This window comes from Rhinopithecus bieti, unplaced genomic scaffold (assembly GCF_001698545.2).
Source record: "Rhinopithecus bieti isolate Rb0 unplaced genomic scaffold, ASM169854v2 scaffold_9663, whole genome shotgun sequence".
NCBI classification, from domain to species: domain Eukaryota; kingdom Metazoa; phylum Chordata; class Mammalia; order Primates; family Cercopithecidae; genus Rhinopithecus; species Rhinopithecus bieti.
In genome coordinates this window covers 2,135,555-2,161,393 of record NW_016806456.1, presented here as the reverse complement: position 1 = coordinate 2,161,393, position 25,839 = coordinate 2,135,555, and the positions used below count along the sequence as shown (strand labels likewise).

Here is a 25,839-nt window from a genome sequence, read left to right as displayed (position 1 = left end):
AGGTTTGAGGATTTCATACAACTGGGAGGTATATAATAAAATGGAAAACAATATCAAGACTAAAAAAGTTTGGCAGTCTGAAATGATAGACCAACAACCTCTGGAAATTTAGCAACAATTGAAGGAACTGAGGCTATTTGATGCACAACAATATCAGAAATTCAGTTGGAGGTAAAGTGTTTTCTATTTAGAGGAGGGTGGGGGTAGGCTGTTTGTAAATCTTTGGAGGGCTGTCCTGTAGAAGGGGCAGGTGTTCCATGCTCCTCCAAAGAGAAAAATCAGGATTATAAACTGTTTGAGGGTAGAAACCATGTCTTAGGCATCTTTATACTCTTAGTAGGTGCAATTAAACAGAGGTGTCATTTGATGCTTGTTGGGGTGTGAAACTGATGTTACAAGACAGATTCAAGCACTCTATAGGGAAGAACTTTGTAAGAAGCGAAACAGCTATCTTTTGATATACTGAATTTCTTACCATTGGAAGTGTTCCAGCTGTGCAGACACTAGTGTATTAGTTCAGATTAAGAACTTGAGTTCTGAGATGAGGCTGACCTAGATTCAAATTTTAGCCCTGTTAATTAGCTGTAGGAATTCAGACAAGTTACTTAACCTCTCTGGATATTACTTTCTGTCTGTAAATTGTGTATAATGGTAGCTTGCTTTCAGATTTTTTGTGATGTTTGAACTGAGATAATTTCTCATCCAAGTACTAATCAGACCTGACCCTGCTTAGCTTTCAAGATCAGACAAGATTGAGTACGTTCAGGGTAGTGTAGCCACAGACAGAATTGAAATAATTTCTATGAGGAGTTAGTACAGTGCCTGGAACAACAGTAAATATTCAATAAATCGTAATAATTTTTCTAGCAGAATGTATTTGACAGTCTTCTAAGAATGTTATAGAATGGATTTTTGCATGGGATGGGAAGTTGAAAAAATGATCACTTGGTCCCACTCAATTCAAAGATTCTCTAATTCTGTGTTTTCTCAACATTATTCTTTTATATATCTTTAGCATTTTATGAATTTTTCTAGAATTGCATTTATCTCACTAAGTTAAAAGCAGAAAGTTAAAGCAATTATCAAGCTCCTCCAGAAAAAAAAAGACTATCTCTTGTTTAACTTCACACCCCCAAGTATTTAGCACACTGATTGACATATAGTAAATAATACTGTATCCACTGTATAAATGAATGATCGAATAACTATTTAATTCATCTGAAAACATAGACCACGTCTGCCATCTTTCAATGAAAATTTCAAGTACAAATGCTTGATCAAATCTGCTTAATCAAACCATGCTTCCTTTAAGCCCAAATAAAAAAAGCAAATGATAAAGATTATAATTTATTTGTCTCTAAATCGCTATTTAAGAAACCAACGTTTTTTAGCACCTACTGCGTGCCAGGTGTTTTTCATAATAATTCGATTCGGGGCCGGGCGCGGTGGCTCACGCCAGTAATCCCAGCACTTTGGAAGGCCGAGGCGGGCAAATCACGACGTCAGGAGATCGAGACCATCCTGGCTAATACGGTGAAGCACCATCTAGTATTTTGTACTAAAAATACAAAAAATTAGCCGGGCATGGTGGCTGGCGCCTGTAGAATCAGCTACTCGGGAGGCTGAGGCAGGAGAATGGCGAGAACTGGGAAGGCAGAGCTTGCAGTGAGCCGATATGGCGCCACTGCACTCCAGCCTAGGCGACAGAGCAAGACTCTGTCTCAAAATAATAATAATAATAATAATAATAATAATAATTCCGTTGGGTCTGTTAACACATCGATGAAGTAAGTAATGTTTGGCTTAGTTTGTTGACCAAAAAATATAGTGTCTGAGAACTTAAAAATACTCAAGTCACACTGCCATTGGGTGGTAATATATAGGATTTGAACCTTAGTCTGACTAATCCAAATGCTAAACGATTCCTTTACAAGTATTTTTAATTGCAAAAGCAACATGATATATGCTTACTTTGAAAATTTTGAGCAGTTAGAAATATGTAGACCAAAATATTAAAACTTCCTTTTATAGTTAATGTTTCTTCACCCCTTTCAACCGCCTTCCATCCTCCAACCTATAAAAAATGATCTGCAAAAACTTCCTGTTAGATACTGTTCTATGCATTTACACACTTATATAACATATATAAACGTAACAAAATATAAATACAATAATAATGATAGAAAGATGTAGTACGTAAAGATACTTTACGTACTACATCTTTAGATACTTTACGTACTACATCTTTTTTTTTTTTTTTTTTTTTGAGACAGGGTGTCACTCTGTTGCCTAGGCTGGAGTACAGTGGTGTGATCACAGCTCACTGCAGCTTTGACCTCCTGGACTCAGGTTATCCTCCCACCTCAGCTTCCAGAGTAGCTGGGACCACAGGTGCGTGCCACTACACCTGGCGAATTTTTGTGTTTTTAGTAGAGATGGGACTTCACTGTGTTGCCTAGGCTGGGCTTAAATCTTGAGCTCAAGCGATCTGCCCACCTTGGCCTCCCAAAGTGCTGGCATTACAGGTATGAGCAACCACGCCTGGCCAATAGTGCCTTCTTTAATATGTGTTTTGCTCATTGGGTATGTCTTCTGTCAACTGCTTGATGATGCCCTATGCCTGTTTTTTAAAATGTAGATTTAATTTTTCTAAACAAATTATTGGAACTCTTTGCAAATAACATTTATCCTTTCTTATACACAATGTAAACATTTTCTTCAGGTCAGTCATTTGTCTAACTTTCTTCACCTATAGAATTTATTTTGTAGACTGCACACTAATCCTTTTATGTACATAGTCTGCGTTTGGACTTCGTACTCTGTATTGTGCCCCATTCTCTGTTCTGCTATTGTATTCTGTTCTCATGCCAATTCCACATTGTTTTGATCACTATATCTTTATAACATCTGATGGGGAGTTAGTCTACACAGTAGTTTTATTTTTCTAAATGTTCATTTCCTTCTACAGACAAATTTTGGGATCAATTATTAAGGTAATTAAAAAATGTCATTTTGATTAGGACTGCTATGGATTTGTAGATAATCATATGGGGAATCAACACTTTACCATATTGAGGCTTTTCATATGGGAACATGATGTGTCTCTCCATTTTTCATGGTTTATCATATTTTGGTAAATTTTAGAAATATAATTATACAGGTCTTGCATACTTTATTGTTTAGTCTAGATATTTTATGGGTTTTGAAAAATTGTCAGTTGAGTAAATGGGATTTTATCTCTATATTGATTTTTTGGTATATATCTCATACCTGCGTCATAATTCATATAGTGGCATATACTGACAGTCATCTACCAAGAAGCCCTCTGACCACTTCTCTTTCTAACAGAATTCTGATTTTGTTTGGAAGTAGCAATGTGCTCATTCCCAGAGGATGAATCATGATTGGTGTAAGCCAGTCATATAGCAATCCAAATGATTGCATAATTTCCTTTGTATTCACTTTTCCTACTACACTTGCCACCTACCTTTACAAAATGTGTAATAAGGGAAATTCTGATAAATTTTACTGCTTGGTGCAAGGAAAGCCCCTTTGCTCCTATCCCCATTCTTTCTTCCTACTTTCAGTGCTGATGAGCAGACATTATATCTGTTTGGAATAGCCATAATGTAGCCATGAGGCTACAAATATGAAGACAAAAAGGCAAGGAGTTGCAACGATGGGATAGAAATATGGAAACTGCTGAAGTCTTTGAAGATACTACAGAGCCACTGAACATGTAGACAAACTGCCTTTCTCCAGATTTCCTTTTAAGGAAACAAGGTTTAAACTTCACTTAATTCAGTTTCTCTAACTACAGCTAAATGCATCCAAACCTATTTAGATATTACTAACATAGGGAAAATTGTTGATTTTATGTATATTCCTTGTATTCAGCTTCCTTACCAAACTCTAATTTTTTAGAGAATTGTTTCAGAGTTTCGATTTTGCATTTGCAAAGAATGAATTTTGGTTTTGATCTTTCTGATACTTCTTACTATTTCTTGCATTATCTAAAAGGCTGGGACCTCAGTGAAGTGCTGAATTCTATCAGTAAATAGCAGGTATTCCCCTTTTTAATTCCTGACCTAAATAGGAATGCCTGTAGTATTTCAGTAGTAAGTTTCTTGCTATAAATTTCTGGTTGATACTCTGATAATAAAAGAAGCATTCTTCTAGTCCTAGATTACTAAAAATTTACTTTTGCTTTATGCTGTTTTTTCTTAAGTCAGAAATAAATATTATATCAACTACTTATTTGGCATCTATCAAGATGATCACATGGTAAGTCTACTGCGTTAAATTAATATAATAAGGAACATCAATAGATTTTCCGGTTTTGAGCATCCTTACTTTTCTGGGATAACCTTATATATTCATGAAGAATCATTTCTTTCCTACAACATTAGATTTTTATATAAAATATTTTATACAGGAGTTTCAAGTGCATATTCACAAGTAATATTGCTATAAATTTGTTTATGCCTTTGATTTGCTTTGTTGGATGGTGAGATGACAGAATAATACTAGACACAAAGAATGAGCACAAAACCTTTAAACAGTATAGGACTTTTACTTTAATGTCTAGGCTTTCTGTACTCTTAGATTTTCCAATAAGCATTCATTACTTTTATAATAAAAAGAGTGAATATATATACATATATATAATATCTGAGTGTGTATATATATAAATTTAAAGATATTAATTTGTACATTACTACAACTGGGTGACATCACATAGGTTTTGATATGTAGTATTCTCACTGTTGTTTTTACTTTAAAAGGCTGTAATTTTGGCTTGGTATTCTTTTTACCTAAGGGTTATTGTAAGAGGTTTAATATATATACATATACACAGGAATATGTATTATATATATATTATTTGTTTCTGTGTATTTGAATGTGTATTATTTGTTTCTGTAAGGTGTACTGGAATCTACCTAGCATTTCTGGTGTGAAGGTTAGGGGATGTTTTCTTTTATTCTATAAAAACTGATTTTTTTTTTCTTCTTCCTCTTAAGACAATTTTCATCATTAGGTGGACTTTTAAAAAATTATTCTTTTTATCGAATATTTCTAAATTCATTGATACAATAGTCTCATAACTTTTTAATCTCCCCTGTGTAGTTATGTCTATATTCTTAGTTTAATGTTATATATTTGTGTTTTCTTCTTTCAGCATCAGACTTACCTGATTTTCAGTTGATAGTTTAATTGATAAAGTTTACTTGTTCATTTTCATAGAATTTTGTTTCTAAAACTCAATACTTTCTACTTAAAATTTGTGTGTAATTTTAGCTCCTTTATTTGAAAGTGGTTGTATATTTTCGACATTTTCTATTTTCTAAATAATAAAGTTAAGGATATTAATTTTTACGTGACTACAACTGGGTCACAACACATAGGTTTTGATATGTAGTAGTATTCTCACTGTTGTTTTTACTTAAAAGGCTGCAATTTTGGCTTGGCATTCTTTCCAATTAAGGGTTATTGTAAGAGGTTTTTAAAAGATTTTTAGTATTTTGTGTTTTGTGTCCTTTAAGTTTATAGTTTTATTGCATTATGTTTGTGATCTATTTTGGATGTTTATTGAACTTGGAGAGCTTTTTATGTGCGACTAAATAACTGGCCATTTAAAAAAATGTTCCAAGCGTACCAGAAAAGAATATCAGACACACAGTTCTATACATACCTCCATTTAATCAAGTTTAATGAATGTATCATTCAACTCCTCTATAACTTTGTATTTGAGGATCATTTAATTTGTCATTTTTTGGTGAGGCATGTTAAAAATCTACAATGATCATTGTAGTTTTGTCAGTTTTCCTTCTATATATAACACATTACACTTCACATATTAAGAAGCTATATAATTATTCCTCTGTGATAGGAGGAATAAATTAAATAAATAATTAAAACTTCCTTCCTTTTCATTTGTGTTTTTTACCTTGGATTTTATTTTGCCTGATATTATTATATTTTCTGCTTTCTTTTGTATAATATTTACCTGATTTCTGGTTAGTCTATTTTATTTCAAACATTTTTTATCATTTAGTTTTATTTATGATGTATTTAAAGAGCTGTTTGCATTTTCCATTTCTCAGACTATCTTATTTCACATATCTCCTTCAGAAACTGACAGATTCTGTGACTCCCAGACAAAAAAAAGAAAAATATATATAGAATTAAACAACCCATTTAATAAACCTGATTAAAGTTTGTGGTTATCTATTGGGTGTAACAGTATGAGTTTCTATATCTCCATAAGAAAATAAGAAATTATCTATTAACATTTATTCTGAAAGTGGACATAAACATATTAACCAAATAGTTTTATTTCTGACATCTTATTCTTATTTCTGACATTGTGTCATGTTTTCTATTATATAATCTTGTTTATTTTTTTCTTTTCTTTTACTACTTGAATTTTCTTGTTCCTCTTTTCTTTCATGAGTTTTAAAGCCACTGCTTTCTCAGTGAGCTGAAACAATATCTAACAGTGGTCAGTAGTATAAGATATTAAACTCAGAATCCTGAATCTAAGTGCAGTTCACTCTTGAACAACATGAGTTTGCACAGGTCCACTCACACACAGCTTTTGGTCCACGTATGCCACCTCTGAGATAGCAAGACCAACTTCTCTTCCCCCTCCTCCTTAGCCTACTGAATGTAAAGACACGAGGATGAAGAGCTTTACAAAGATTCACTTCCACTTAATAAATCGTAAATACAGTCTCTCTTCCTTATGGTTTTTTCTTAATAATATTTTATTTTCTCTAGCTTACTTTATTGTAAGAATACAGTATATTATACATATAACATACAAAATATGTGTTAACTGTTTGTTACCGGTAAGGTTTCCAGTCAACAGTAGGCTATTAGTACTTAAGCTTCCAGAGAGTCAAAAGTTATCTACCAATTTTTGACTGTGGCAGGAGACAGGGTGGTGGGGTTTTGGTGCTCCTAACCCCTGAGTTTTTCAAGGGCCAACTGTATATTAAGAAAAAAGCTCACGTAAAGCTTTAAATGGATTTGTAACCCACTAATGTATCTGCAATTTTGTAAACACCACTGTTTTGGGTCATGAGCTAAACTTGTGTACATGCTGACAGAATTCAGACTGAGAAGTTAATTTTTATATATATATACATACATATATATGCACATATATGGAAGTTTTGCTCAAATATTTAATAAAATCTAAGCAATATTTAATATTGTGATCTTTTTCAGTTTAAAGTAAATAAAAATAAAACTGACACACACTTGCTAATGTGGACAAACAGATAAACGGAAACAAATGGATAGTCTAGAAACATATCTTACGATAAATCAAATTTTAGTGTGTAATAAAATAACATTTCAATTAAGTGTGTAAAAGTTTTTTTAAATGATGCTGTGACAATTAGTTAATAATTTAGAAAGCAACTATGTTTGATCTCTACCTCATATCATATGTTGAAATAAATTCTACACAGATTGTAAAGTTAAATATGAAGATAAAATTCCTGAAACTGATTAAAATCAAGTTAATGAATAGTTGTTTTACTGGGGTTTCTGAAGGCTTTCCTAATATTATACTCATGGTAGAAAGTGTAAGGAAAATGATTGGTAAACTTGAACTTAACTTTAACTTCCATATATCAAAAATCAACTTCCATATATCAAAAAACATTATTAAGTTAAAAGCAAAATTTAAAACTAAGAAAAATATTTTATTACATAAGGGGCTAAAATTCTTAATCTACAAATTAACATAAGTCAGTGTGACACTCACACATCATACCAATAAAAAAAAAGCAAAGGGGGCCGGACGTGGTGGCTCATGCCTGTAATCCCAGCACTTTGAGAGGCCAAGGAGGGAGGATCACCTGAGGTCAGGAGTTCAAGACCAGCCTGGCCAATGTGGTGAAACCCTGTCTCTACTAAAAATACAAAAAAATTAGTCTGGCCTGGTAGTGGGCGCCTGTAACCCCAGCTACTTAGGAATCTGAGCCAGGAGAATCGCTTGAACCTGGGAGGCGGAGGATGCAGTGAGCCAAGATCGCGCCATTGCACTTCAGCATGGGCGACAAGAGTGAAATTCTGTTTCAAAAAAAATAATAATAATAATAACAAGCAAAGGACATAAACTGTCAAATCACAAGGGAGAAGTACAGAGGAAAGAGTAACAGTTCCCTCTGTGTTTGAGGGCTAAATATTTTTCTTTCTTTCAGACTTTTCTGTGTTTGCTAAATTTTCTATAATATATATTACTTACATAATAAAAAAACATATATACATATACATGCATAAATGCAAAAGACATATTACCATGCTATATCAGGAGTTTAATACTTGACAATGAGGAAAGGTGGTGGGTGCTACCTGGAATCAGAAGTTCTGAGTTCAAATCCCAGTGCTAGTTAAACGATCTTGGGAAAGTCAGTGAACCACTTTGAGCCTTGGTTTCTCCAAATACAAAACAGAGGAAATAATCTTCATGTCGCAAGTTGTTGTGAGAATAGTTTTTGAAATGTATGTGGAAATGCTTTGTGAGGATCATTTACAGATGTTTGAGATTCCTGTTACTGATGTAGTACGTGAGGGCTTTCCCCAGCCTCCAAACACAATCTGTGCACCATCTCTTACAAACACTACATCCCTCTGCCTGATGAGGGGTTATATTCCTGAGTTGTTCAGGTGACAGTTAGCTGGGGCTGTCTTGCATTTTGCCATCTCCTAAGTGAATGGGACAGATGCTAGCTACAGGCTATAGTCAAGGGAAACTGTAATAAAGATCACTATTGCTGTTCTTTCTCCATGTCAGTTGCTTCACCACTCAATTCTAGTATGCACAAAGTTAATTTGATTACCACATGATCCTATAATCTCTTGTCTATAACATTTAGAAAGTCTCAACTACTTTCAAATTCTGTGTTTCATCATACGGCAAATGAAAACATTGACTGTCCTTCTTTTTGAATAATAGAAATAATTCCTTTGTGAGTGTTCCATGTTAGAGAGTAAATGCAAAAGAACCAGAAGAAACACTTTTTATTTAATATGATCCCTGATAATGCAGAATAGTGCTATATTTTCCATTTATATTTATATGTGAAATAAAACAATTATATTTTCCAGGTGAAAATCATATGCTTCTTTTGTCTTTTTTATTCCTGATCTAAGCCTATAAAAATTATTTTAGAATGAAAATGAAAAAAAAGGTAAAGTACCTCCAAATACTCAAAGAACAGAAGGATATAGGGGGGGGGGGGGGGGGGGGGGGGGGGGGGGGGGGGGGGGGGGGGGATATATAGAGACACAAATTAGCTATTCCACTAATTTCTGAAATTAGAAAAGAAATTCAAATGAATGAAAGTTCATCAAATAATTTAGAGAAACATAAAAATTATTATTATTTTATTGATTTTTTTTTTTTTTTTTTTTTTTTTGAGACGAGACTCTTGCGTTGTCACCCAGGCTGGAGTGCTGTGGTCGGATCTTTGATTATTGCAAGCTCCGCCTCCCGGGTTCACGCCATTCTCCTGCCTCAGCCTCCCAGGTAGCTGGGACTACAGGCACCGCCATGTCGCCCGGCTAGTTTTTTGTAGTTTTTAGTAGAGACGGGGTTTCACCGTGTTAGCCAGGATGGTCTCGATCTCCTGACCTCGTGATCCGCCCGTCTCGGCCTCCCAAAGTGCTGGGATTACAGGCTTGAGCCACCGCGCCCGGCCTCGAGAAAACATAAAAATTATTTATTGATTGACTAAGCAGTTAATTATCATTGTCACATAAAGTACAGGTTTTCATTTTTGAGAAACCTTAGGAAGGAAGTTAAGAATGGAGGGAGGAAAAAGCCAGAGAGGGACAGAGGGAGAAAGTTAAAGAAGGAGTGAGAAAGGAAGGAAAGAAGATAACTGAACTTTTGGTTCAATACCAGCTCAAGGAAATCTCTTTTGCTAGGATAGGCAAATTGGATGTAATGGAAATAGCCATGAAGAGGGATTGAGTAAGTCTGGATCTTAGTTTCTTCAATAACTTGGTATGTAACCCTGGGCAAATCACTTTTCCTTGAGACGATTTTCTCATCTGGAATAGATCAGTGGTTTTCCAATTGTGCTCCAGCAGAATGCTGCTGACTAGAAGCTAGACCAAGGAACAGTGGTGGTCTGTGCAATTAATAGAAAAAAATGAAGTGAAATAAAATGTTTCCTATTTGCTGTAGTTTATTTATTTATATTATTATAACAATTACTACAAAACATTGATTTTTCTAAGCATACTGAACTGTTTCTTGTATTTGAGATATCAGCAAACAAACCTTCCTTGATTTTAGGTTTTTCTCTTACACTTAAAAATAATAGCGTTTGCTCTACTCTCACATAACTGGTTGATTAGTTCTTGCAAAAGACAAAATGAATTAATAAGCAGCAAATCAACAGCAATAGCAGAATTTAGATACCATTCATTATGTTTAGGGTTTTAAATTTTTAAATTATTGTTGTTGCTTTATTTATTTAAATAGTAATGGCTTGTTTTTCTAAGATCATGGGCACATATTATGGTTTTGATTTTCTAGACTAGACACATCTCTTGATTCCAAAATTAGAGCTCTTGCTTCATCTATGCTGCCTCACAGTAAAGGTTTAAGGATTTAGAGCATATCAGCTTACAGATACAGACTCCCATATACTTTATATACATGTTATTCAATCTTCATAGCATCCTATCAGTATTTAATTTATTCCTCTTTAACAGATGTGGAAACTGATGCGTGGAGTCATTAAGACACTTGTCCAAGGTCATCACTAGCAAAAGCAGGAGGTGGAAACCAGTGAGGAGGTGTTCAGTGCTAGATTTGGTTTCATCTTTGTTCTAAATATTAAGTCAATAAATGTTCACATAAAACCTGTTGTTTGGAATGAGCAAATTTTCAGAATAAACATCAGAAAGATACTAAAAATAAACCTGTTCTGCCTTCTAGATACTTTAAAAAACATAACCAATGAGTAACTTTTGTGAAACACTGTTATTAGTAATGTGCCGGAGAAATCAAACCACACCCTAGTGGACAAGAGAGTATGTGTAGATTTCATGTTATGGTGAAAGGGCAAATAACATGAAATCTACAAGGGTGCGGTCACGGGCTGGTAGTTTGCAGATGCAAAGTCAACTTTGTGCTAGCATACTGCATACTGGATGCCCTGAACCCTGAGTCAAGGCTGTTTGGGAAATCAAATGGATATGTCACCAAGAATTTCAAGGGGTGTGTGTGTGTGTTTAAATAATGATTTAAAAAACTTCAGAATTAATATTATACATTAGAAAAACATTTGATTTGGCCAGTCTTATGATATGGAAGAAATTTTGGGCTGGCAAAATTTATTTGCAAGCTCTACACTTTTCCTAATTGCAAAAGAGATATATTTATTGTAGAAAAGCTTAAAAATCTGAAAAGCCAGAGTGAAAAAAAATATATAATGTATACATAATTACATTGCTAGAAAAAATGACATTACCTGGAAAAAACTATTAACATTTTGATTATACTTGTCTGATTATTTTTCAATGCCTAGCTACACACACACACACACACACACACACACACACACACACACAAATATGGGATACTACTATGTACATTGTTTTGAAATCTGTTTTTTTGGTTATCAAAAAATCATGTAAATATTTCAGTGTCATTTGACATTTCCTACAGAATTTGATAGCTATACAACTTTCTACCACATAAATGAATATAATTTCTTTGATCACTTGCTGTTAGGTATTGATGCTACAGTGAATCTCCTTATACATAAAATTTTGATGACAGTCATGAATATTTCTTTAAATCAATTTCCAAAAGTTAAATTCCTGGATAAAAGACTTTTAATATATCCGGAAAGAATAAAACTTTTCATAGTTCCATTCTCACTAATAGAGAATTATAGGGTCTATTTTTTCATATTCTCAACAACTGGGAATTATATACGCTCTTAACAACTGGGAAATACACACACACTCACAAACATTCAGTATATAGTCATCCTTTGGTATCCAAAGGATATCAGTTCCAGGACCCCCATGGATGCTCAAGTCTCTTATACAATATGGCATAATATTTGCATATAATCTATATACCTTTTCTGATATACTTTAAATCTAGATTACTTACGATAATGAATACAATATAAATGCTATGTTGAACTTTTTTCATACTGGCCATTAGTAATTTTCTTTTGCTAATATTTGGTAATATTTTTGAACTGTAGTGGCATGACAGATTTCAAAATGTAACAGTAGGAATTAGGAGACTTGGATTTTAGTCTTTATACCATCAGTGTTGGATGACCTTAGGTTAAATCATTCAATCTCTTTGGTCCTAAATTTTCTTTTCTATATAAAATATATTTAAAATGCCCACTCAAACTTTCTTCCTATATTATCTGTGAAGGGAAAAATATCTGTGAAAAGATTACCACTATTTCATTAGCAGTATTAATATGTTCCTTGAGACACATTTACAATTACCAGACATATAAAAGTAGGTTCTATCACTTAACTTAAAATGTTTTAAATACTTAAAAGATAATTGATAATTCAGTCCAAACAAAGCAGCTGACTCCATAGCTTATATATATATATATGCATCATTATATAACTATATAACTTATATAGCTTATCTATATGTTCTAAATTTTCTAAATTTTTTATAATGAGAAGTCAATTTACTGTTGACATGCTGGTATATTTCCATTCAAGGTGATTTTTGGGGTATACAATTTGAAAAAAAGTAATTCATGATCATAATTTTGTATCCAGGTCTTTTACCTAATATTGGACCATTTTTCTATTTAAGCACAAATTCTCAAACAATAAAGCTACTTAATATGTCATAATGGGAATAGATTATTATCTACGTAACTATTCCTCTTATCTTAATCACTTATATTTGATTATTTTAGCATTTCTTTTATATATATATATTTTTTTCATTTCTGTTTAGGGTAGATTCTAAGCATAGAAATTAAGGGCACAAAAGTGTGAACATTTTAAGACTTTAAATGTATATTGTTAAATTGCTCTGAAAAGATTTGTGCCAATTTTACTTCCTAGTAAGAATATACAAAGAGATGACTTAATTTGGAGATATGCTAGCCACTACTATGCCACATAATCTTTTTCTTAAAAATGTTTTAAATTACAAAAGTGATTCACGTTTGTACACACACACACAAATTGTAACAACACTTTCCTCCCCATCTCTCTCACTCCTTACCATTAGCATACCATTTAGCAAGTACACTATCAGACATTTTTTAATGCAAAAATCTTTCTTTCAATTTTGATAATAGTATATGTATTTTGATATGCATTGAAAATTTATAAATGGCCCATCAGACCTGTGATTTGTGAATATTATTGCTTATGATGAAGTTAAAAACATTTTAAAGTTGACATTTAAAAATGTATATTAATTAAATAACAGGACCAAGTTACATGAAAATATATCCCCTCCCCCCCGCAAAAAAGGAAAAGAATAAGAAGAAATCTTGAATGTGATATGAGAACGGTAACTTTGGAGAAACTACCATTGAAGTGTTGATTCTAGGGCTGACTGCTCCTTACCAGCTGTGTGTTCCTGAATAAGTCACTTCCTTTCTCTAAGCTTCAGATAGAGAACAAATAGTATGAACCCAGAAATGCTAGTCTTTCTACTGGAAGCAATGCTTCAACAAATGGGCAATCTTTCACTTGAGTCTTGTCCTCAGAATTTGGTTAATCTAACCCTAGTTGATCTAAGGTTGTTATTTTGCCTTTTTAAGAAGTTGACTAGGCCGGGTGGCTCACACCTGTAATCCTAGCACTTTGGGAGGCTGACGTGGACAGATCACTTGAGGTTGGGAGTTTGGGACTATCTTGGCCAACATAGCGAAACTCCGTCTCTACTAAAAATACAAAAACTAGCTGGGTGTGGTGGTGCATGCCTGTAGTCCCAGCTACTTGGGAGGCTGAGGCAGAAGAATTCTTTAACCTGGGAGGTGGAGGTTACCTTGAGCCGAGATAGCACCACTGCACTCCAACTTGGGCAACAGAGTGAGACTCCATCAAATAAAATAAAATAAAACATCTCTTTGAGGAAGAATTTCATGTTAAATTGTGAGTTAAGCCAACACATTGGCTTTACAATGAACTCCAAAAATTTTGACAAAATATTACTCCTTAATAACTTCATTGTGAGAACAGAAATATTCAAATTAATTATAGTTTCATCTTAGGCCAAATCCTGGTATTGCTTTTGAGTAAAAAATCTGAAGTTTTATATCCAAGTAATGTGATATTGAAGCTAGTGGTTCATGAAGTAGATCATGCATCAAAAATTTGACTCATTTCAGTTATTCATCTTTGTATCCCTAGTACTCAGTTCTGAGAATGGCATAATACAGATGCTAAACACTCAATGATCGAATGAAATTACACATTACATATTACAATAACTAGTTTGATAGAACTGTAAATTTAACTACTACCTATGGAAGAAAGACTTTCTTTTGAATTTTAGAATATCACTATCGAAATATCTTTGATATCCAAAGGCATATATACAAAGATTCACATGGAGTAAGTTTAATGTAAGTTATTGCAATGTCTCTTCCTTTGAGAGCTGTTCAGAATCATGAATCATCCCCCTTTGTCTTCTGTTAGTCACTTTTCCCTAGGCATGGACACGGGTTACCTAGTTATATATGTTTAAATATGGGTTTATGACAATATATTGATTTTTCTGGAAGAGATTAGAAAGGTGTGCTAGTGACTTCACTTTTTTGATATTTGGAGCGTCCACAATTATCCAGTCTGAAGTTTTGAGAAAAATTTTTTGAAGACTGAGTAATTTCCAACAAGAGTAAAGATCTCAAAATAGATAACTCATTAAAAAATCACAAACTCAATTAGTAAAAAGATTACATTGCATTGCATAGAAAGGAAGTTTTACATAGGGAAATACCACCAAGTTAAAAGATGTGTAAAATGTGGTTAAAAAGCCACATTGTATTCACCTACTCTTCCTTTTGCTAAAATCATCAACTCGAACAGTTTTCCAGCTGGAATTTAGAAAATGGGGCTATCAACTGGATTTTTTTTTTTATAGCTTTCAGGAAGCAGGAAGACTTTTCTCTTTTTAAATGATAGAACATAAATAATGAAACAACGACATTAGAACATCTATCCATTCTTGCTTTGGTGGAAATTCTATCTAATTCAGCTTCTGGACCGACTGTTCGTTTTTCCATGATCTCTTCCTGCAGGTTTGCTAGAAGTCCCTTTTCCCCCCATAAACACTTTCCTTTGAGAGATTTGGGTGCCTTCCTTTTTTAAGGTTTTAAAAACTAAAATGATTTATAGACTATCTGTATCCTGTTGAGAGTTGGGCAAGTGAATGGATCATATTTGCATTGGTCATTCTGATTATGACTTCACTGTTTCTTGAACTAAAAGTGCAAGATTTATTATTCTATTAATGCTGATAAAGTCACTCTTGATGAGCCATAATTTCTCTTTATGAGGAGTGTGTATGCCAGTCACCCATGATAAGGGAGAAGAAAGTCCAGACTTCTAACATATTCACATTCCCTGCAACATTAATAGTCTTGAAACCCCATATGACTCCAGGGGATAATGCCACAGGATAAAGTAACAAAAGGTAAATTTCAAGGAGTCAGGATGTCCCCATGAGACTTCCCTCACATTGTTGGCTGTGTAAGAAACCAAGTTTTTTGTATTTTCATTAACAAATTTAAACATTAACCCTCCTAATGGAGAAGATAACCTACCAACTAGCCTGGTATTATCTTTGTGAATATTCTTAGGGAACGAAATAGCAGGAGGTGTGAACTTTCTCCTGTTTATCTTAATGGTCTGCTAATGGCAAAGCATAATTACTGTTACTTAAATGCCAAGCTTACTAAGGTTTTCACGAAAACCTTCGGCCACAGCGCTTTCCTTGACTGACCCAGGTTTTATACAGTTTTTTTTTAATCATTTGAAAATTGCCCCAAATAAAACAAGAAAAAAGAAAAGCCCATTCCCTTTATGTTTAACCTCTTTCAATTATTTTCATTGGGGAGTTAAAGCGTTTGTGACTTCTAAAAAGTCGAAAAGATGATGTGTATGGCATCATTAATTGAATTCGTATCGCCCCACATTCAAAAGCAAGAGAGTTTTGCGATAGTTCGCTTCACAGCTTCAGTAAGTCAATTTGCTTCTAAACCAAAGATCGAGTGTGTCTTCTAAAGACCATCGTGTGGTGCCGTATTTGGGATGGAAACTTAACCATTGTACCTTTCCCCCATGCACCCACACCAGAAGCCTGAAAGCCACCATCTCCCCCGTCGGTTTCTGGATCTCTTCGCTGTCTTTGTCCCTTCTAGACGTGGAGGCTTGGAGAGGAGGTTTGGTTTCCAAGGATTGGAGCGTTGTGAAGGGCGGGGCCACCTCCAAGTCCATCTCCCCTTTTTGTCCTCTTCTCCTGGGACGGGAGGGTGGAGCCAGGTCCCCCCGCGGCCGGTTCGGGAGCTCTCTCTATCTCGGTCGCTCGAGGTGAGTGTGAAAGGGCGGCAGCCCGTTTAATTGCAGCACAGGTTAATTTCTTGAGTTCACCGCAGTCGGTGCGCCAGCCGCTTCCCTGGTCTTTGCCAAGTGGGTTTACGAGGTCTGAGGCGTGTTGGGGCGCGCTCACGTTCTCGCAAAAGGCTCCTCCCCAGGGCTCAATTCCCCGACTGCGGGAAGCCCTTTGGTGCCCCAGGAGCCTTGGAAACCCAAGGTTTCCTCTGACCTCGTCGCTCCTTCCTCCCTCCCCACCCGCCTGGTTCCCTACGTCCCTGCCCCCAGGGAAGGACGGCCCCCATCTTAGGACTTACGACCCAAGCCAACCCAGAAGGTACCTTCACGTCGATGAAGATTTTATCGCAGCCTCCAAAACCCAGCAGTAATAGGAGCTTTCAACCTGAAATACGATTGTTATTTTCCCGGTGCAGAGCTTGACAGAAAAGTCAGCTTTTATTAAAGACAAAGAGGTAAATTATCAGCCGGGACAGTGGAGGGACGGCGGAGACCTGGCGCGCTTCCTCCGTTTGCCACAAGGAATTTATGGGGTGGCGGCGGCCAGTGCTCAGACACCCCCTGGGTCTCGGTGGGGAGGAGCTCGGGGCAGGAGGACTTCCCTAGGTCCCTCCGGGCACTCGGAAGGGGGAGTCCTCCGAAAGCCGCACAAAGCCGGGATCATTTCAGTCCGGAACAGCCTCAGCGTCCTCCTCCTCTCCTTTCTTCTTTCTCTTCTCGGTGACTCCCGTTCCCCTTTCGCCTCTGTCCTTTCTGCGCCTTGTTCTCCTCTCTTTACTTCTCTTCCCTCTCCTCGCCTTTCCTCTCCCTCCCCCTCCTTTCTTCTCCACCGCACGCGTAGAGTGTCTTTTATTTATTTATTTATCACCCCCGCCATCAACACCCTTTTAGGGATCCCGAGCTTTTCAATGTGAGTGGGAGGAGAAAAGGGCAGGAAGTGTTGACTGGAAGTGGGTGAAATCATGCCTCGGGGTGAGAGATTCTGCTCAGGAATATAGGGTCGGGAAAATCCTGGAAAATGAGGATTTAGATCTGTTTATGAAGCCCCGCTATAGGATGGGAACCAACTCCGCGCGCGTCTCCTCCTCCTTTATTGTATGGATTTATAGGTATATATCTTCTCGGACTGTTGCTTGGGGGGAAGGAGGAGAAAGGGCGAGTATTTAAAGAGGACAGTCTTGCCCAGGATCCTTAACACCGCGCCTTCACCGGATGCGCGCTCCTCAATGCAAAGGAATCCAGCAACATCCCCCAATTCAGACGCGGACAAAAGAAACTTTAATTAAGGTCTCTGCCCCGCGCGCTGCGCGTTTCTCTCTCCTGAGGCTGTTGATGTCCAACTCCAAGATCCGAGAAGTAGAAATGGTACAATCAGCCCATGCCCTTGAACTTCAATTGCTCCTGACTTGCTGCATTGATTTTTTTTTTTTTTTTTGATACTGTAGCTCCCTCTGCGGCCCAGGCTGGAGTGCAGAGGCACGATCTCAGCTCACTGCGACCTCAGCCTCTTAGGTTCAAGTGATTCTCCTGCCTCAGCCTCCTGAGTAGCTGGGATTACAGGTGCCTACCACCACTCCTGGCTAATTTTGTATTTGTAATAAAGACAGGGTTTCACCATCTTCACCAGGCTGGTTTTGAACTCCTGACCTCAAGTGATCCGCCTGCCTCAGCCTCTCAGAGTGCTGGGATTACAGGCGTGAGCCACCGTGCCTGGCCTCTCTTCGTTTTCCTACTAGGACAATAATTATCTGTCAGTTGTTGATTTGGTGACATCTGTGTCTTTGATTGTTTGCTTGTTTGTGTGAGAGCGGTCTTGCTCTGTTGCCCAGGCTGGAGTGCAGTGGCACAGTCAGAACTTGCTGCAGCCTTGACCTTCTGGGCCCAGGCAATCCTCNTCCAATTAAAGCCTTAGGACACTTTCGACCTGGTGGTGGAGGGGGAACCACTCCTTTGCAAAAGAAATAGTTCTGAATGATACGGAGGAAATTACACTAAATAAAAATTCAAGGTGTGAAAGCTTCATCTTGGCTCGCGTGTCTTCAACACCATGACACCTTATCATTAGGAGCGCTGATTGTTACTTTCCGAGCCTTTAGATGATCAGCCAGAAAGTGCAAACAACGCGGGGCTGGAGGGTGTAAAGTTATTTAAGCAGGCTTTCTTTTTTTCTTCTGGTGCGCAGTCAAAACATTTCACAAGTTAGGAAAAGAAAGTGGTGGTTCCGAAGCTAGGAATGATGGGCTCTTTTCCTCCTCCACCCCCCACCTTCCATATCAGAAAAGAAATAAAACGCACAATGAGCCTTTATTTCAGGAGAGAAGACTTCAAAATACGTGCCAGTAATGGACAATTTGAGCTTTTCACTGGAAATACTCACACCGCAAGCTGGAAAGGGATTAAAAAGCCCCACGTGGTTGATCTGGGTTTAGACTTGCAACCTCCAGTTCCCCATGTATGTTCTTTGCAAAGGTTGGCCTCTAGATGGATGAAAGTAAGGGACCCTCTGGGGCCCGGGCTCGGCGCCTCGGGCAGAGCTGACGGTGGGAGCGCTATGAGCTGCCGGGCAGGGTCCTCACCGGGGGCTTCCTCTGCGGGCCAGGGCTGCCGGTCGCCACCGGGACGCGAGCGCGCACGCCTCGGCCCGGCGGCCGCGCTCCTCGCACCGCCTTCTCCGCAGGTCTTTATTCATCTCATCTCCCTCTTCCCCTTCTCCTTCTCCTTTGCCTCCTTCTCCTCCTCTTCCTCCCCCTCCTCCACCACCACCTCCTCCTCCTCTGCCGCCGCCACCTCCTCCTCTTGCATCTCACTGGCCTGGCTCTGAGTGACAAAGACAATGTCCCAGCCTTAACTTTGCAACCACCTTGCCTCCTTCTGGGGTTCAGCAGGGGGGATGGGGGACAGCAGCAGCAGCCTCAGCATCTCCTCCAGCTTCTCCTTCTGCTCTTCTCGAGCTCTTGGATAATTCTTCCTCTTTTTTCCCCTAGCCTTTTTCCTCATTTCTTTCTTTCTTTCTTTTTTTTTCTTCCTCTCTCCTGCACGTTGTTGTTGTTATTAGAAAGGCTTCGCGCACCCCCTGGTGCTCCGGCGTTTTGTGTGGCAGGAGAAGATTGTCTTCCTTCTCTCTTTCTGTCTTGCTTTCTCTCTCCCCCTGGTTGCTCATTATTCAGAGAGAGACACAGAGGGAGGGAGAGAGAGAGAGCGCGCGAGGGAGAGGGAGGAGAGGAGAGAGAAGAGGAGAGAGGGGAGAGAGAGAGTGAGAGGGAGAGGGAGGGAGGGAGAGAGAGGGAGAGGGAGAGAGACGGATATCTCAGGTCATCTGCAGCTGCAGCGAGTCTGAGGAGCCGAGGAAGGCAGGGAAGATGGCGATCCTCCATTGCTGAGACCCGGCAGAAGCACATGAGACTCCCAAACAACTTCCACAACAATAACCCGAGCAGGAAGAGGAGAAAGAGAAAGAGGATAAGGAGGCGGTGGGGCTGGAGAACCCGAAGCACCTCCCGGCGCCGGGACGCTTCTTCTGTAAGTTACTGCAATTAACAACCACCTCGGGGTGGTCCGAGTGCTCCGGGGAAGAGAGCGCGGGGTGGTGGAGGCACAAACGCGCTCATTCATTCGGCCAAGGAGGGTTGGAGGAGCGGGGAGGAGAGGAAGTACCCTGCATGGACTGGCTGTTGGAAGAGGAGAAGAAGCGAGAGAGAAGAGGAGGAGGGGGAGGAGGGAGAGCAGGAGGGGGAGGAGGAAGAGGAGGAGGAGAAGCGAGGGAGGAAGAGGAGGAGGAAGAGGAGGAGAAGGTGGTAGTGGTGGCAGTAGAGGTGGTTGTGCTTTTCCTGCTGGCTGCTCCTTCTGCTGGGGGGAGTGAGCGCGGTGGCTTAATTAATTTCGTGTAGTTCTATGAAGAGAAGAGAAAATGAAAGATGAGTGAGAAGAGAGCTGGAGGCTTAGGACGGATGCTCCGAGTGTGGGGACAGGAGTAGGGACAGAGAGGGGGGCGGAGGGCGGGAGGCCGGAGACCTGAGCCGAGAGCCAGAGGGAGCAAGCGAGGGTCAGAGGAGGGAGAGCTCCGAGCGAGCGGCCCCGACCTGAGCGGGTTGACCTCTTTCTTTCTCTGTCCCTCTCCTTCCTTTCCCCCCTCTGTCTGCCTGTCCCCCGCCCGATGGCAAAGCCGTGCGGATTGGCACCCCCCCTCTTCCTCAGGTATTTGGCTCTCTCTCGCTCTCTCTCTCGCTCGCTCTCTCTCTCTCTCTCCCCGAAGTTGGGATGCGGGGTCGGGATGTGTCGGGGGGTGGCTGCTGCAGCTGCTGGTGCCGGTGCTGCTGGTGAACAGAGAGGCGAGGAGCGGGGGGCACCGGCCGGGTGGGGGGCGCAGGTTCAGGAGCGGCTGAGGAGCTGTCTCCAGGCTGGAGGTTCAGAAGCGTCTGGTGGAGGAGGACAACGGTTTCTGGAGACGAGAAGCCATTACACACGCTTGGCTCTCCTGAGGAAGGGAGAAAGGAAGGCAGGGGCCTGGGGGGGGGCGTCTCACTCCTGGTGCAGTTCCCAGGGGTCTGCCCTCCTTCCAGGCACGAGGGGAAGCCGCAGCCGCCCCCCATTGGAGCAGCCCCTCTTTCCCTTTCTTTATCTCTCTGTCCTCCATTTGCAAGCTGTCTGCTTTGGTTCCAGTCCAGACTCCAAAACACAAAGCTCCTTCTCACGTTCATTCTCCAGGCTGTTCACCATTCCTGAAGGAACCCTCATTTTCTTTTCATTGTAGCTTCTAACCTACAGAGAGGGAGGGAGGGAGGCTGCCTGGAGTTCCTTTTATATTCCTCCCCAAGCAAGAAAAAAAAAAGTTTCATTTTTAAGCACGCGTCTGGGATGGGGAAAGACCAACCAGTTGGGGCTTTCTCCCAGGGCTCCCGGGGGCTGTGTCTGAGTGTCTGTGTTGGCTGTTTGGTTTGCTTTGGTTTTGTTTCTGGAGGTTGCTTGCAGGTTTTTGGAGGAAGTGACTAGTTTGGTTAAGAGCTGGGAACTGAGTCAGGTAAGCCGTGTCATGTTGTAACTCCACCAGAAAATGGAGGAGAGCGGGTTTCCAGGAGACAAAGCTGAGATGAGAAGTGTTTATAAAATTATGGATGTCTCCATTTTGAAGCTCTGTTGGTGATGGCTGGAGGAGGAGGAGGCTTGCTTGCCTACTCCTTCTCTCTTTCCAGAGGGAAACCTTGTGGTGGTTCCTCACTATCTATTCATTATGCAAGGAAATGAGGGCTTTTAAGGGTTCCTCAGATTTTTCTCCACCAAAGGAGTGCTTTCACAAGTTATTGAGGCGTTTGTTTCCATTTTAAAGTAAACTTTTGGAATTTTTTTTCTCCTTTTGAGTGGACCTGAAGGGTTTTGACCTCCTTCAGGAAAGGCAAGGCAAAACCTTAAAACATTTCCACTGAGGTCTTCACACAACTTTAAACTGCTCCAGGTCTCCTGAAAGTCACCAGGAAATGTGATTTCCTCCTTGTGAAGATGGTGATGGCCCTAAGCTGAGATTTTTTTGAGTTCTAGGGCTTGGTTATCACCATGTTTTGATGCATTGCAAGACTTTATTGTCTGATTTGGGTTGATTTCTGCAAATATTAAAAATAATAAGAATAATCCTGCAAGATCTCAGAGGAACTCTAAGACTGACTAACACCAGTTTCTCCAGGTTCTCCATTTCTCTTCAGGTCGTTCCATTTGTATGTTAGGCCTTCTCTTCGTTTCTTTGTTTCCCCCTTTCCCTTTCCTTCGGCTATTTTGTTCTGTGTTCTGAAGTACTCTAAGTCTTCAGAAATACCAGTATGTCTTCTTAACAATGTCACTATGGAAACAAATTTGAAAAACACAATGTCAGTTGAGAAAACCTTATGTCCAGGTATCTTCACCTTTTTAATTGGGAGGAATTTATTAAACACATAGGAAGACATTTTGTGAGGATAATTTGAAAAAAGGACCCAGTCCTACCCTTGTCCACGCAGTGATGGGAGCTCTTCACATATTAGTTCTAGAGAATGTACATAATTGACCCAAACGAAGAACTAAATCCCGAAATGCTTCAGGAATTTATAAAAGCCAACCATGAAGATGTTGCTTTTCCATTAGGTGAGGTAGCCATCTTGAGGATGAGGGAAGATGTTGGAAGAATTTTAGATGAACTGTTGAAGATAGGTGAGGAGGGCTCCACGGTGGAATGAAAACTTGGAGGAGATTCAGAAACAATTAATATACTCTAAGGAGGCTAACTGGACCTTGCTTTCAACTAAGAAGAAATATAGAAAGGTACCAGCTTCAACAGAAATAAGGAACACATTGGTGAGCAACTTATAACAGCATTTTTCTTGCTTTGCTTTCTCATTATGTGTCAGATTTTTATGTGTAAAGTTCCTTATGTCTACAGTATTTTTGTGCATATTGAAGTGGTTTTAGATTCCAGATGTAATTATATTCTGTTGAGTAGCTGGTAGCACTGTCACTCAGTAAATGCACAGTGCTGTATATGACAACATCACATTTTTCAAACCAAACTGTTGTGTCATTAATTGAGGGTTATTGTTCTTCTGAGGGGTGTGAAAGGAGAGGGGAAATACATGGTTCTTTAGCTGATAATTGTCCATGGTCAATGAAGTAAAACCATGTTTGTGCAGACAGAAATGTATGGTTTCAGTTGATGTGTATGCTCATTTAAAAATACTTCTGTTAGATCTCTGCTCCTTTATGAAAAACCTAGGCCCCTCCAAGGGCACTTTAAAAAAATCCTACTTGGAATCATAACTTTCATTATTCATTTTTTAATGTAATCTTTTGATCCCATTACTTTTGCTCTTAAGTGAAATTTCACCAATATTATATTTAAATTTGCTAATGCATAAATGGATGCACCAAACTGGGTGTCCAAACTGGGAAGTTCAGATGCAGTGGATAAAGAGTTATTTGGAAAAGTAATTACCAGATAATTTTACATCTAATTAACCATGTATGTTTCTGTAAACATAAGTACATTATATATTGATCTTGAAACAAACTTTCATGATACCTTTTTTTATTGTTATTGATAGCAGGACAATTGGTTCATTTGCTTATTTCAGCAGGGGGGAAAAATCTGACTGGTTGTCATCTAGCTGTTTGACTCTCCACATTTTTTACTTTGCAAGCAAATGTTTTGGGGTCTTAGAGTTGAACTTTTCTGGAAGGGAAAAATAGGTATTTAAGAGGCATCTTGGAATTTGGGAGTGCATTCTAACTGGTTATCTAAGACACATCCATCTCTGATGCCCTTCACCAACATGGCAAACACCATAATATTTAAGGACATAGTTTTTTGAGTTTTTCTAGACATAACCATTTGAATTAAGACAAGTATTTTGAATAAACCATTATGAGAGAAATAAAAAGTATTAAATCAGACATTTTCATTTAATGTCAAAGCTCAAAGATGATTTTGTTTATGAAACAAGTTCATGTGGCTTATTATGCAAATTTTTGCCATGGCTCTAATATATCACAAGGAGAAATCATGGAGAAATATTTGCGAGCTATGATGCACACTGCCATAAGAAAAATTCTTGTTGTATTCTCACATTCCATAATATTTCTCATATTGGATTTATGTCAGTCTAATTCATTGACCACATTCCCCGAGGAATTGTTTTTCCCCCTTACTCTTTGGAGTTGGAGACAACTTTTAGAGAAAAAAAAAAACAAAACTTATCTACTCTTTCTAATGAGTCTTCCGGAAGACAGCAGAAGAAAAAAAATCCAACTCTACTAATGGACTTTAGAGTACTTGTGGTCGGTTTTCCTGAAAGAAAGGAATGGTAAAGTTGCAATGGGAAAGAGTCCTTTTTTCTGTGTGATGGAGTTTAATAGGGTCTACTCTGTCTTAAATTATTCCTTGATGTTGCGATTTCTTGGTTAAGGTAACCTTACTTATCTTCTTTATGGTATGTGCCTTTTTCAGACTTACACTTCACTACATCATGAAATTGACAAAACTGTATCAGCTATTCTGAACTGATAATTGGAGAACAGAGATGCTGTTTCATAATGCTGCAGTCACAATTAGGAGATACATAATGGACTCTTACTACTAAGGATCTGATACGAACGTATGACTGGGGGGGTTGGTATATTCAACAGAAGTAAAGGGAGAATATTTCCTTGACTCAAAGCTAAAATCCAGTGAACTGAAAAAAAAAAAGTCAGTGTGTGTGAGTGTATGTAAAAGCAAGTATCTTGTGAGTTTCACATGGTTATGGAGTATGATGGCTTTGAGAGAGACATTAGCTGGGTATTGGTGACCTATTAATTGATTATGAGAAAACAGAGAGGAGAGTAGATAATGCTAGAAGAAAATTCCTGTCCTTGTGTGATATGCCAAGACATCTGGCAGATGTTATGTTGGGCCCTAAGGAATGGACAGTTTAATTTTAGCCCTAGCAAGGAAATGGGAAGTTCTAAGCTCTTTTAATAGCACAAGTCTTAGTTTGGGGAAGGTTGCTTAAAAAAATAAGAAAGAAAGGAAAAGAGGCACTTACTGTTATGTGGAACAACTCTAGGGAGTAGGGAGTGAAAACTGAAGTTTCGGGATAAGGAGCAAAAATATTATTTCTCACGTAGAAATTAACATAAAATTATTTTAAAAGTGACAAATATGTACACTATAAGTAAGGACTATTGGGTATTTAATATTCACCAGGCAGAACTTCCAATTTGGAAGCTAGTTGTTTTAGGCCCTAGATCATTTAGTTTAAGTCTCCTCCCTCCACTTGCATTATACTGAGGAGGAAACTGGCACAAAGACATGAAGTGAATTGCACAAGGTCAGAAAGTTCAGTTGTAACCAAGCCAGGCCTAGAACTCAGGTCGGCCGACTCCAGCCTAGTGCCCTTTCCACTACCCCATTGCATTTGATTGTTGAGGGTTGTGAAATAGCCGCTCTCTTCTCCAGGGCCCACGGCTTTCTGAGAAACTCTGTGCTCATACACTAGTGGGCAGGAGTATGAACTTTTCTTAGTTGGATTTAACATGTTGGGGAGCCCAGGGTTGAGCGTGGTTTCATTCATAGATCCAGAGACCAATTTTGTTCATGTGACATTCAGTAAAGTGTTAGCTTCTGAGTTTGCAGCTGTACTTTTCTTTTCATTTTTGCTGCTCTCTTCTCTCATTCCATCATCCAAGGGCTTGGGAGCCCTTTTCAAATGCCCTTCTTTGGAAGTTTGTGTGAGTCTATTGCAA

General features: G+C 38.7%; 2 protein-coding genes across 7 annotated transcripts in view; one reads left to right on the top strand and one right to left on the bottom strand.

The window, feature by feature from the left end:
• Positions 1–16,045: 16,045 nt before the first annotated feature.
• Positions 16,046–18,025, bottom strand: LOC108532563 (uncharacterized). The gene is given in 4 exon segments (XM_017876700.1): positions 16,046–16,367; positions 16,369–16,473; positions 16,475–16,840; positions 16,842–18,025. Coding segments are annotated over 4 exon segments (576 nt in total). The 5' UTR covers positions 16,887–18,025; the 3' UTR covers positions 16,046–16,307.
• Positions 18,026–19,859: 1,834 nt separating this feature from the next.
• Positions 19,860–25,839, top strand: part of ZNF462 (zinc finger protein 462) — a 152,261-nt gene continuing 146,281 nt past the window's right edge. For 4 of the 6 annotated variants that reach the window (XM_017876697.1, XM_017876696.1, XM_017876692.1 and 1 more), the window contains exon 1: positions 19,867–20,118. The gene's annotated coding sequence lies outside the window, so the exon portion shown is untranslated. Of the gene's footprint in view, positions 20,119–20,391; positions 20,794–22,707; positions 22,918–25,839 lie in introns of those variants that run through there. The other 2 variants (XM_017876694.1, XM_017876699.1) reach the window with 2 other exon arrangements.